We start from the raw sequence: 13911 nt of genomic DNA, 5'->3' as shown, positions 1-13911 counted from the left end.
AGTACGTTTTCTTCCCTCCTCTCCCTCTCTCCAGTCAGTGTATGTGTAGTGCTGAGAACCCAGCTTGTAGAGACAGGCCCTTCACCATCCTTTACCGTCACATGGACCTGTCCTCAGGCCGCAGCGTCCCAGCAGACATCTTCCAGATGCAGGCCACTACCAGATACCCTGGAGCTTTCTACATCTTCCAGATCAAAGGACCGGGCAACGAGGGACGAGAGTTCTACATGAGGGTGAGGGAGGGAGGAGAGTTCTACATGAGGGTGAGGGAGGGAGGGAGGAGAGTTCTACATGAGGGAGGGAGGGAGGAGAGTTCTACATGAGGGTGAGGGAGGGAGGGAGGAGAGTTCTACATGAGGGTGAGGGAGGGAGGGAGGAGAGTTCTACATGAGGGTGAGGGAGGGAGGGAGGAGAGTTCTACATGATGAGGGAGGGAGGAGAGTTTACATGAGGGTGAGGGAGGGAGGAGAGTTCTACATGAGGGTGAGGGAGGGAGGAGAGTTCTACATGAAGGTGAGGGAGGGAGGAGAGTTCTACATGAGGGTGAGGGAGGGAGGGAGGAGAGTTCTACATGAAGGTGAGGGAGGGAGGAAAGTTCTACATGAGGGTGAGGGAGGGAGGGAGGAGAGTTCTACATGAGGGAGGGAGGAGAGTTCTACATGAAGGTGAGGGAGGGAGGAGAGTTCTACATGAGGGTGAGGGAGGGAGGAGAGTTCTACATGAGGGTGAGAGAGGGAGGGAGGAGAGTTCTACATGAGGGTGAGGGAGGGAGGGAGGAGAGTTCTGCATGAGGGTGAGAGAGGGAGGGAGGAGAGTTCTGCATGAGGGTGAGGGAGGGAGGGAGGAGAGTTCTACATGAGGGTGAGGGAGGGAGGGAGGAGAGTTCTACATGAGGGTGAGGGAGGGAGGAGAGTTCTACATGAGGGTGAGGGAGGGAGGAGAGTTCTACATGAGGGTGAGGGAGGGAGGAGAGTTCTACATGAGGGTGAGGGAGGGAGGAGAGTTCTACATGAGGGTGAGGGAGGGAGGAGAGTTCTACATGAGGGTGAGGGAGGGAGGGAGGAGAGTTCTACATGAAGGTGAGGGAGGGAGGAGAGTTCTACATGAGGGTGAGGGAGGGAGGGAGGAGAGTTCTACATGAGGGAGGGAGGAGAGTTCTACATGAAGGTGAGGGAGGGAGGAGAGTTCTACATGAGGGTGAGGGAGGGAGGAGAGTTCTACATGAGGGTGAGAGAGGGAGGGAGGAGAGTTCTACATGAGGGTGAGGGAGGGAGGGAGGAGAGTTCTGCATGAGGGTGAGAGAGGGAGGGAGGAGAGTTCTGCATGAGGGTGAGGGAGGGAGGGAGGAGAGTTCCACATGAGGGTGAGAGAGGGAGGGAGGAGAGTTCTACATGAGGGTGAGGGAGGGAGGGAGGAGAGTTCTGCATGAGGGTGAGAGAGGGAGGGAGGAGAGTTCTGCATGAGGGTGAGGGAGGGAGGGAGGAGAGTTCCACATGAGGGTGAGGGAGGGAGGGAGGAGAGTTCTACATGAGGGAGGGAGGAGAGTTCTACATGAAGGTGAGGGAGGGAGGAGAGTTCTACATGAGGGTGAGGGAGGGAGGAGAGTTCTGCATGAGGGTGAGAGAGGGAGGGAGGAGAGTTCTACATGAGGGTGAGGGAGGGAGGGAGGAGAGTTCTGCATGAGGGTGAGAGAGGGAGGGAGGAGAGTTCTGCATGAGGGTGAGGGAGGGAGGGAGGAGAGTTCCACATGAGGGTGAGGGAGGGAGGGAGGAGAGTTCTACATGAGGGTGAGGGAGGGAGGAGAGTTCTACATGAGGGTGAGGGAGGGAGGGAGGAGAGTTCTACATGAGGGTGAGGGAGGGAGGAGAGTTATACATGAGGGTGAGGGAGGGAGGGAGGAGAGTTCTACATGGGGTGAGGGAGGGAGGGAGGGAGGAGAGTTCTACATGAGGGTGAGGGGGAGGGAGGGAGGGAGGAGAGTTCTACATGAGGGTGAGGGAGGGAGGGAGGGAGGGAGGAGAGTTCTACATGAGGGTGAGGGAGGGAGGAGAGTTCTACATGAGGGTGAGGGAGGGAGGGAGGGAGGGAGGGAGGGAGAGTTCTACATGAGGGTGAGGGAAGGAGGGAGGGAGGAGAGTTCTACATGAGGGTGAAGGAGGGAGGGAGGAGAGGATTCTACATGAGGGTGAGGAGGGAGGAGAGTTCTACATGAGGGTGAGGGAGGGAGGAGAGTTCTACATGAGGGTGAGGGAGGGAGGAGAGTTCTACATGAGGGTGAGGGAGGGAGGAGAGTTCTACATGAGGGTGAGGGAGGGAGGAGAGTTCTACATGAGGGTGAGGGAGGGAGGGAGGGAGGAGCGTTCTACATGAGGGTGAGGGAGGGAGGAGAGTTCTACATGAGGGTGAGGTAGGGAGGGAGGAGCGTTCTACATGAGGGTGAGGGAGGGAGGAGAGTTCTACATGAGGGTGAGAGAGGGAGGGAGGAGAGTTATGCATGAGGGTGAGAGAGGGAGGGAGGAGAGTTCTACATGAGGGTGAGAGAGGGAGGGAGGAGAGTTCTACATGAGGGTGAGAGAGGGAGGGAGGAGAGTTCTACATGAGGGTGAGAGAGGGAGGGAGGAGAGTTCTACATGAGGGTGAGAGAGGGAGGGAGGAGAGTTCTGCATGAGGGTGAGAGAGGGAGGGAGGAGAGTTCTGCATGAGGGTGAGAGAGGGAGGGAGGAGAGTTCTGCATGAGGGTGAGGGAGGGAGGGAGGAGAGTTCTACATGAGTGTGAGGGAGGGAGGACTGTTCTACATGAGGGTGAGAGAGGGAGGGAGGAGAGTTCTATGTGAGGGTGAGGGAGGGAGGAGAGTTCTATGTGAGGGTGAGGGAGGGAGGAGAGTTCTACATGAGGGTGAGAGAGGGAGGAGAGTTCTGCATGAGGGTGAGGGAGGGAGGAGATTTCTGCATGAGGGTGAGGGAGGGAGGAGAGTTCTATGGGAGGGAGGGAGGGAGGGGAGTTCTATGTGAGGGAGGGAGGAGAGTTCTATGTGAGGGAGGTAGGAGAGTTCTATGTAAGGGAGAGGGGAGAGTTCTACATGAGGGTGGTATTGAGTAGTGACCTGAGGGCCATGTACTATAATGTTTTTAAAATGGCATAACTGCCTTAATTTTGCTGGACACCAGGAAGAGAAGCTGCTGCCTTGGCAGGAACTAATGGGGATCCATAATAAACCCCAGGAAGAGTAGCTGCTGCCTTGACAGGAACTAATGGGGATCCGTAATAAACCCCAGGAAGAGTAGCTGCTGCCTTGACAGGAACTAATGGGGATCCATAATAAACCCCAGGAAGAGTAGCTGCTGCCTTGGCAGGAACTAATGGGGATCCATAATAAACCCCAGGAAGAGTAGCTGCTGCCTTGACAGGAACTAATAGGGATCCATAATAAACCCCAGGAAGAGTAGCTGCTGCCTTGACAGGAACTAACGGTGATCCATAATAAACCCCAGGAAGAGTAGCTGCTGCCTTGACAGGAACTAATAGGGATCCATAATAAACCCCAGGAAGAGTAGCTGCTGCCTTGACAGGAACTAATAGGGATCCATAATAAACCCCAGGAAGAGTAGCTGCTGCCTTGGCAGGAACTAATGGGGATCCATAATAAACCCCAGGAAGAGTAGCTGCTGCCTTGGCAGGAACTAATGGGGATCCATAATAAACCCCAGGAAGAGTAGCTGCTGCCTTGGCAGGAACTAATGGGGATCCATAATAAAACCCAGGAAGAGTAGCTGCTGCTTTGACAGGAACTAATGTGGATCCATAATAAACCCCAGGAAGAGTAGCTGCTGCCTTGACAGGAACTAACGGTGATCCATAATAAACCCCAGGAAGAGTAGCTGCTGCCTTGACAGGAACTAACGGTGATCCATAATAAACCCCAGGAAGAGTAGCTGCTGCCTTGGTAGGAACTAACGGTGATCCATAATAAACCCCAGGAAGAGTAGCTGCTGCCTTGGCAGGAACTAACGGTGATCCATAATAAAACCCAGGAAGAGTAGCTGCTGCTTTGGCAGGAACTAATGGGGATCCATAATAAACCCCAGGAAGAGTAGCTGCTGCCTTGACAGGAACTAATGAGGATCCATAATAAACCCCAGGAAGAGTAGCTGCTGCCTTGACAGGAACTAACGGGGATCCATAATAAACCCCAGGAAGAGTAGCTGCTGCCTTGGCAGGAACTAATAGGGATCCATAATAAACCCCAGGAAGAGTAGCTGCTGCCTTGGCAGGAACTAATGGGGATCCATAATAAACCCCAGGAAGAGTAGCTGCTGCCTTGGCAGGAACTAATGGGGATCCATAATAAACCCCAGGAAGAGTAGCTGCTGCCTTGGCAGGAACTAATGGGGATCCATAATAAACCCCAGGAAGAGTAGCTGCTGCCTTGGCAGGAACTAATGGGGATCCATAATAAACCCCAGGAAGAGTAGCTGCTGCCTTGGCAGGAACTAATGGGGATCCATAATAAAACCCAGGAAGAGTAGCTGCTGCTTTGACAGGTACTAATGGGGATCCATAATAAACCCCAGGAAGAGTAGCTGCTGCCTTGACAGGAACTAATGGGGATCCATAATAAAACCCAGGAAGAGTAGCTGCTGCCTTGACAGGAACTAACGGTGATCCATAATAAACCCCAGGAAGTGTAGCTGCTGCCTTGGCAGGAACTAATGGGGATCCATAATAAAACCCAGGAAGAGTAGCTGCTGCCTTGACAGGAACTAACGGTGATCCATAATAAACCCCAGGAAGAGTAGCTGCTGCCTTGGCAGGAACTAATGGGGATCCATAATAAACCCCAGGAAGAGTAGCTGCTGCCTTGGCAGGAACTAATGGGGATCCATAATAAACCCCAGGAAGAGTAGCTGCTGCCTTGGCAGGAACTAATGGGGATCCATAATAAACCCCAGGAAGAGTAGCTGCTGCCTTGACAGGAACTAATGGGGATCCATAATAAATACTAATATAAATCAGGCCTGAGGACAATAATAAACAGACAATGTTGTAACTATGTTTGCAGTAGTTTGAGTGTAGTGTAGTTTGTAGTGTAGTTTGTAGTGTAGTTTGTAGTGTAGTTTGAGTGTAGTGTAGTTTGCGTGTAGTTTGCGTGTAGTGTAGTTTGTATTGTAGTGTAGTTTGTCGTGTAGTTTGTACTGTAGTTTGCGTGTAGTTTGAGTGTAGTGTAGTTTGTAGTGTAGTTTGCGTGTAGTTTGAGTGTAGTGTAGTTTGTAGTGTAGTTTGTAGTGTAGTTTGTAGTGTAGTTTGTAGTGTAGTTTGCGTGTAGTTTGAGTGTAGTGTAGTTTGTAGTGTAGTTTGTAGTGTAGTTTGTAGTGTAGTTTGCGTTAGAATGATGCCATCTGTTTCATATGTTATCAGCCTTTTTTAAACTGATACCAGCAGGATACATACAGACTTTTTTTTTGGTCGGGATATACAGAACAGAACACAAAGTAATCTGCAACACTGTTGCTCGGTCTGCCTTTCTGTGTTAGGTATAGTTGACAGGCAGATGGGCCAATAAGAGTCTGTAGTTTTAGAGTGGGCGGAGCACTACTAGGTGCTGCCCAGTGTCACATAGACTACGTAGTGCACTATGTGGGCGGTAGGGTAGCCTAGTGGTTAGAGTGTTGGACTAGTAACCGGAAGGTTGCAAGTTCAAATCCCTGAGCTGACAAGGTACAAATCTGTTGTTCTGCCCCTGAACAGACAGTTAACCCACTGTTCCTAGGCCGACATTGAAAATAAGAATTTGTTCTTAACTGACTTGCCTAGTTAAATAAAGGAAAAAAAAAAAATATATATATATATATATATATATATATATGTCAACTGTAGTGCACTACGTAGGGCCTCAGTCAACTGTAGTGCACTACGTAGGGCCTCGGTCAACTGTGGTGCACTACGTAGGGCCTCGGTCAACTGTGGTGCACTACGTAGGGCCTCGGTCAACTGTAGTGCACTACGTAGGGCCTCGGTCAACTGTAGTGCACTATGTAGGGCCTTGGTCAACTGTAGTGCACTATGTAGGGCTTTGGTCAACTGTAGGGCACTATGTAGGGCCTCGGTCAACTGTAGTGCACTATGTAGGGCCTCGGTCAACTGTAGTGCACTACGTAGGGCCTTGGTCAACTGTAGTGCACTATGTAGGGCTTTGGTCAACTGTAGGGCACTACGTAGGGCCTCGGTCAACTGTAGGGCACAATGTAGGGCCTCGGTCAACTGTAGTGCACTACGTAGGGCACTCGGTCAACTGTAGTGCACTACGTAGGGCACTCGGCCAACTGTAGGGCACTACGTAGGGCACTCGGTCAACTGTAGTGCACTACGTAGGGCACTCGGCTAACTGTAGGGCACTACGTAGGAATCGGGTGCAATTTGGGATGCTGACTCAGTGGATATTCCTTGATAATGCTAGAAGGTTCCTCAGGCTGTTTTTGGTATGTAGTGCTGTACTGCAAAGTCAAAGTGTGATAAAATCCCTCCATGGTAAAGTGTATCGTGCTGAACTCTCTGTTTGCTCACGATTCGGCAGCATTAGATCTGAAACCATAAACCAAATGTTTTTGGCCCATGACCCCATTTTGATATCTGAAAATTCTCGATGATGCTGTTCTCAACTCTCTAGAGACAGCAGGAGCGGTAGAGATACTCTGAATGATCGGCTATGAAAAGCCAATTGACCTGTTACACCCTCTACAACTACTGTGATTATTATTATTTGACCCTGCTGGTCATCTATGAACATTTGAACATCTTGGCCATGTTCTGTTATAATCTCCTGTTGGTCATCTATGAACATTTGAACATCTTGGCCATGTTCTGTTATAATCTCCTGTTGGTCATCTATGAACATTTGAACATCTTGGCCATGTTCTGTTATAATCTCCTGTTGGTCATCTATGAACATTTGAACATCTTGGCCATGTTCTGTTATAATCTCCTGTTGGTCATCTATGAACATTTGAACATCTTGGCCATGTTTTGTTATAATCTCCACCCGGCACAGCCAGAAGAGGACTGGCCACCCCTCATAGCCTGGTTCCTCTCTAGGTTTCTTCCTAGGTTTTGGCCTTTCTAGGGAGTTTTTCCTAGCCACCATGCTTCTACACCTGCATTGTTTGCTGTTTGGTTGTTTTAGGCTGAGTTTCTGTACAGCACTTTGACATATCAGCTGATGTAAGAAGGGCTTTATAAATACATTTGATTTGATTGATGTAGTTAACAGCCAATGTTAACTTTTGTATTTGGGGCTTTGACTGTCAATAGAAAAACATTGTAACAGTATTTCTGATTGTCTTTTCAACTCACCATCACATACTGTTACTGTGGGGCTGTAACAGTCAACTCACCATCACATACTGTTACTGTGGGGCTGTAACAGTCAACTCACCATCACATACTGTTACTGTGGGGCTGTAACAGTCAACTCACCATCACATACTGTTACTGTGGGGCTGTAACAGTCAACTCACCATCACATACTGTTACTGTGGGGCTGTAACAGTCAACTCACCATCACATACTGTTACTGTGGGGCTGTAACAGTCAACTCACCATCACATACTGTTACTGTGGGGCTGTAACAGTCAACTCACCATCACATACTGTTACTGTGGGGCTGTAACAGTCAACTCACCATCACATACTGTTACTGTCACAGTCAACTCACATCACAGACTTACTGTGGGGCTGTAACAGTCAACTCACCATCACATACTGTTACTGTGGGGCTGTAACAGTCAACTCACCATCACATACTGTTACTGTGGGGCTGTAACAGTCAACTCACCATCACAGACTGTTACTGTGGGGCTGTGTCACCATCACAGACTGTTACTGTGGGGCTGTAACAGTCAACTCACCATCACATACTGTTACTGTGGGGCTGTAACAGTCAACTCACCATCACATACTGTTACTGTGGGGCTGTAACAGTCAACTCACCATCACATACTGTTACTGTGGGGCTGTAACAGTCAACTCACCATCACATACTGTTACTGTGGGGCTGTAACAGTCAACTCACCATCACATACTGTTACTGTGGGGCTGTAACAGTCAACTCACCATCACATACTGTTACTGTGGGGCTGTAACAGTCAACTCACCATCACATACTGTTACTGTGGGGCTGTAACAGTCAACTCACCATCACATACTGTTACTGTGGGGCTGTAACAGTCAACTCACCATCACATACTGTTACTGTGGGGCTGTGTCAACTCACCATCACAGTTACTGTGGGGCTGTAACAGTCAACTCACCATCACATACTGTTACTGTGGGGCTGTAACAGTCAACTCACCATCACAGACTGTTACTGTGGGGCTGTAACAGTCAACTCACCATCACAGACTGTTACTGTGGGGCTGTAACAGTCAACTCACCATCACAGACTGTTACTGTGGGGCTGTAACAGTAACAGTCAACTCACCATCACATACTGTTACTCAGTCAACTCACCATCACATACTGTTACTGTGGGGCTGTAACAGTCAACTCACCATCACATACTGTTACTGTGGGGCTGTCAACTCACCATCACAACTGTTACTGTGGGGCTGTCAACTCACCATCACATACTGTTACTGTGGGGCTGTAACAGTCAACTCACCATCACAGACTGTTACTGTGGGGCTGTAACAGTCAACTCACCATCACATACTGTTACTGTGGGGCTGTAACAGTCAACTCACCATCACATACTGTTACTGTGGGGCTGTAACAGTCAACTCACCATCACATACTGTTACTGTGGGGCTGTAACAGTCAACTCACCATCACATACTGTTACTGTGGGGCTGTAACAGTCAACTCACCATCACATACTGTTACTGTGGGGCTGTAACAGTCAACTCACCATCACATACTGTTACTGTGGGGCTGTAACAGTCAACTCACCATCACATACTGTTACTGTGGGGCTGTAACAGTCAATTGCAAATGAGTCTGACATTTACATTTACATTTAAGTCATTTAGCAGACGCTCTTATCCAGAGCGACTTACAAATTGACATAATGCCTCTTATCTCTCCACCTCTAATGAGATGGGTGTGGCTTGATGTTGAGATGGGTGTGGCTTGATACTGAGATGGGTGTGTGGTTGATGCTGAGATGGGTGTGTGGTTGATGTTGAGATGGGTGTGGCTTGATGCTGAGATGGGTGTGTGGTTGATACTGAGATGGGTGTGTGGTTGATGCTGAGATGGGTGTGTGGTTGATGTTGAGATGGGTGTGGCTTGATGCTGAGATGGGTGTGAGGTTGATGTTGAGATGGGTGTGGCTTGATGCTGAGATGGGTGTGAGGTTGATGTTGAGATGGGTGTGGCTTGATGCTGAGATGGGTGTGTGGTTGATGCTGAGATGGGTGTGGGTTGATGCTGAGATGGGTGTGTGGCTTGATGCTGAGATGGGTGTGTGGCTTGATGCTGAGATGGGTGTGTGGCTTGATGCTGAGATGGGTGTGTGGCTTGATGCTGAGATGGGTGTGTGGCTTGATGCATGTCGTGTTCAGCTTCTCAAAGTCCGGGGATGTGGTCGACAGTGTAAGCACCTCATCTCCAATCACATCCAACCCGGATCGATGTGTGTTTTTTAATGCAGAAGAGAGCACTGAATCGGCGTACCGCGAGTTTTAATGCTTGAAGGGAGGACGGCACACTATTTATTCCCTTGTTACGCAGGAACCAAAACTCCTCCGTAGTGCGTTGCATGCAGCATTCGGTCACATGACAGCTAGATCAGCTGTTTCGACTTCACTTACCAGCACGTCAACTGAGCCGGGATCACAGTCAAACGGATGCTGCTGATCTGATCACTCACCTGTACAATGTTTTCTGTTTTTCCCCTGCTTTGAGTTCGTTCAGTTTCCCAAATATGTCTGTTATATAGGCAAGGAGAAACATTTTATTTTCATGACACAGAATGTCAACAAAGTCTGTTTTTGATAACAGATTGATAACATTTACTTCCTCAATTCTAAAAATCGATAACCGCCAAGCCTCGGTGTGAATAGGACACTGTCATGCCCTGATCCCATATCTCCACCTAGATAACCACCAAGCCTCGGTGGGAATAGGACACTGTCATGCCCTGATCCCATATCTCCACCTAGTTTAGAGAACAGGCGCTATGTAGTTTACACTCGAAGTTACCTGCTGCATATCTCCACCTAGTTTAGAGAACAGGCGCTATGTAGTTTCAAAGTTACCTGCTGCATTTCTCCGGAGTTCTGCGCTCAGCTCTTTTACCGCCAGTTTCTCTCCGTGTATCCATTCTAGCTCAGTGCGTGTATCATACAATGTTGTCCAGATGGCAGAGGGAGGCACATGCATAACTAGAGTGTAGAGGCCTGCCTGCTGTCCCGTGATAGATGGAGCCCCATCTGTACAATAGATTTGATCCCATGTTTTTTCGTCAATATGTCAAACAATCAATCTATAAAATGTATTTCTAATATATTCATAAACAAACTTTAAACTTCAGTAACACGGCCTACAATCACAAATTCCAAGCAGAAACACCAGTGGCCCAGATGTCTAAAGTTAGGAGCTACATTCAGTCATTAGTCCATGTCTGAAATGAAATCTCTCTCTCTCTCTCTGTCTCTCTCTCTCTCTGTCTGTCTCTCTCCTCTCTCTCTCTCTCTCTCCCTCTCTCTCTCTGTATCTCTCTGTCTCTCTCTCTCTCTCTCTCTGTCTGTCTCTCTGTCTCTGTCTCTCTCTGTCTCTCTCCCTCTCTCTCTCTCGGTCTCTCTCTCTGTGTCTCTCTCTGTCTCTCTCTCTCTGTCTCTCTCCCTCTCTCTCTCTCTCTCTTTCTGTCTCTCTCTCTCTCTCTCTCTCTCTCTCTCTCTCTGTCTCTCTCTCTGTCTCTCTCTCTCGTTACAGCAAACCAGTAACGTGAGTGCCACTCTGGTCCTGTCTCGGCCCATCAAGGGTCCCAGGGAGCTGGTCCTGGATCTGGAGATGGTAACCGTTAACAACGTCATCAACTTCAGAGGCAGCAGTATCATACGGCTGACGATATACGTGTCTGAGCATCCTTACTGAGGCCCACTCCCCCTGACCTCTAACCCCTGACCTCTGACCAATCACTACGTCCGGTCCAACTCTCACAAGCCCGAAGTATACCTTCCTAGATTCCCATACTCTCCAAATCTCCCGATCTTCCAGCAGGCAGCTCCACTCCGCTTCCCTCACAACTGTCGTCTCAATAAACTCTTACCTGTTGTTATAGGAGACGGGGGGCACCTTCCTCTCCATTTCACCACCTCCCCTCCCCACTCTTACATCCACATCAGACTGTTACCGGACTGTACATTATGGTGCTAAGGACGTATCCACACAGAAGGATATTTATGTTGTATTGTAAAGGCTGTGTGACTCTCTCTCTCTCTCTCTCTGTCTCTCTCCCTCTGTCTCGCTCTCTCTATGTGTCTGTCTGTCTCTCTCTCTCTCTCCCTCTCTCTCCGTCTCTCTCTCTCCCTCTCTCTCTGTCTCTCTGTCTCTCCCTCACTCTCTATATATCTCTCTCTCTCTCTCTGCTCTTTAAAAATACACATTTCCAATGACATTTACTATTAAGGTAATTGAAAGCAGTGTTGGTTGTTTTCACGCGTACTTCTCTCTTTGTGTTATTAATAAACTCACCTTATTTTCTGTGAAGCGTTTTCCTTTAAATAAGCTGTGAATGTGAGCTTTACAATATGTGATACAATGTGTTAGTGATGCTTTTGGGGCTTTGTTTTGTGTGTGTCAACCATCTACAGACTAAGATCTGTTAAAAAAGGACCGTAAAACCTTGACAGTATGTTTTCTACCTACCTGACTGAACTAGCCTGGTCCCATGTCTGTTTGTGCTATCATTCCATGGGAATGGCAAGGAGTAGAATGTTAGCTCAAAACAGATTGCTACCAGGCTATGACTGCTCTGGTCTGGGTTAGTTTCTGTCACTGTATTGTGTAAGAACAAGACGAGAATGTCTTCTACTGTTGCAGGGGGGCCTCACCTCCTCCAGCTGGTGAAATGGACATTACTATTTTCTAATCAAGCTACACACATTTCATTTTTCCATTTTTCATTTTGAGACAATCATTTTGTCATGGTGCCCCCTCACATGCATTTACGGATTTAACAAAATACATTTCCATCGAACATTGTCTCTGTGTTTCATTTTAAAACGTTTACCATGAACAGAACTCGTCACCATTAAAAAAAATTTTTTTTAAATGGTGGTCAGTTTTGTATTTTTGTGTTTTTTGTCTAAAAGTCTTTGTCAGATTTCATTCATTCCTATTCAGTAACAACATGTGAGTTCTACAAGTGAGCCAAGTCGGTCAAATAAAACATTGTACTTTGACCTGAACGCTATATCTGGCCAAAGTTATTCTTTATATTTTACAATGTCATTGTGTATTTTGGAATAAGACACAAGGCGAGACCCAGATGTGGACACAGGAGGTAGATGGTTGGACTCTTAGATGTTTAATAATCCAAAAAGGAGTAGGCAAGAGAACGGTCGTGGACAGGCTAAAAGGTCAAAACCAGATCAGAGCCCAGGAGGTACAGAGTGGCAGACAGGCTCGTGGTCTAGGCAGGCGGGTACAAAGTCCAGAAACAGGCAAGGGTCAAAACCAGGAGGACTAGAAAGAGGCAAAAAGCAGGAGAACGGGGAAAAACGCTGGTTGACTTGGAAACATACAAGACGAACTGGCACAGAGAGACAGGAAACACAGGGATAAATACACTGGTACAGAGAGACAGGGATAAATACACTGGCACAGAGAGACAGGAAACACAGGGATAAATACACTGGTACAGAGAGACAGGGATAAATACACTGGTACAGAGAGACAGGAAACACAGGGATAAATACACTGGTACAGAGAGACAGGAAACACAGGGATAAATACACTGGTACAGAGAGACAGGAAACACAGGGATAAATACACTGGTACAGAGAGACAGGAAAAACAGTGATAAATATACTGGGGAAAATAAGCGAATACCTGGAGGGGGTGGAGACAATAACGAGGACAGGTGAAACAGATCAGGGTGTGACATAAGAACTTCATTAGAGTCAAATGAGATCACTTGTGAGAAGTAATAAATGCACTGTACATACAGTTGAAGTCGGAGGTTTACATACACTTAGGTTGGAGTCGTTTTTCAACCACTCCACAAATTTCTTGTTAACAAACTATACTGTAGATTTGGCAAGTCGGTTAGGACATCTACTTTGTGCTTGACACAAGTCATTTTCCCAACAATTGTGTACATACAGATTATTTCACTTATAATTCACTGTATCACAATTCCAGTGGGTCAGAAGTTTACATACACTAAGTTGACTGTGCCTTTAAACAGCTTGGAAAATTATAGAAAATTATGTCATGGCTTTAGAAGCTTCTGATAGGCTAATTGACATCATTTGAGTATATTGGAGGTTTACCTGTGGATGTATTTCAAGGCCTCCCTTCAAACTTAGTACCTCTTTGCTTGACATCATAGGAAAATCAAAAGAAATCAGCCAAGACCTCAGAAAACAATTTGTAAACCTCCACAAGTCTGGTTCATCATTGGGAGCAATTTCCAAACGGCTGAAGGTACCATGTTCATCTGTACAAACAATAGTACGCAAGTATAAACACCATGGGACCACGCAGCCATCATACCGCTCAGGAAGGAGATGCGTTCTGTCTCCTAGAGATGAACGTACTTTGGTGTGAAAAGTGCAAATCAATCCCAGAACAACAGCAAAGGACCTTGTGAAGGTGCTGGAGGAAACAGGTACAAAAGTATCTATATCCACAGTAAAACGAGTCCTATATCGACATAACCTGAAAGGCCACTCAGCAAGGAAGAAGCCACT

At 47.7% G+C, this 13911-nt stretch overlaps 1 protein-coding gene across 1 annotated transcript in view; it reads left to right on the top strand.

Moving 5' to 3' along the window:
- The window catches only part of fbln5 (fibulin 5), a 43439-nt gene extending 31243 nt beyond the window's left edge, over positions 1-12196 (top strand). The window contains exons 10-11 of the mRNA XM_046309056.1: positions 35-233; positions 10928-12196. Coding sequence (XP_046165012.1) covers positions 35-233; positions 10928-11089 — 361 coding nt within the window. The 3' untranslated portion in view covers positions 11090-12196. The remainder of the gene's footprint in view (positions 1-34; positions 234-10927) is intronic.
- The last annotated feature ends 1715 nt before the right edge of the window (positions 12197-13911 follow it).

Source organism: Oncorhynchus gorbuscha, linkage group LG17, assembly GCF_021184085.1.
Source record: "Oncorhynchus gorbuscha isolate QuinsamMale2020 ecotype Even-year linkage group LG17, OgorEven_v1.0, whole genome shotgun sequence".
In the NCBI taxonomy this organism is placed as follows: domain Eukaryota; kingdom Metazoa; phylum Chordata; class Actinopteri; order Salmoniformes; family Salmonidae; genus Oncorhynchus; species Oncorhynchus gorbuscha.
This window is presented reverse-complemented; position numbering and strand designations above follow the sequence as displayed.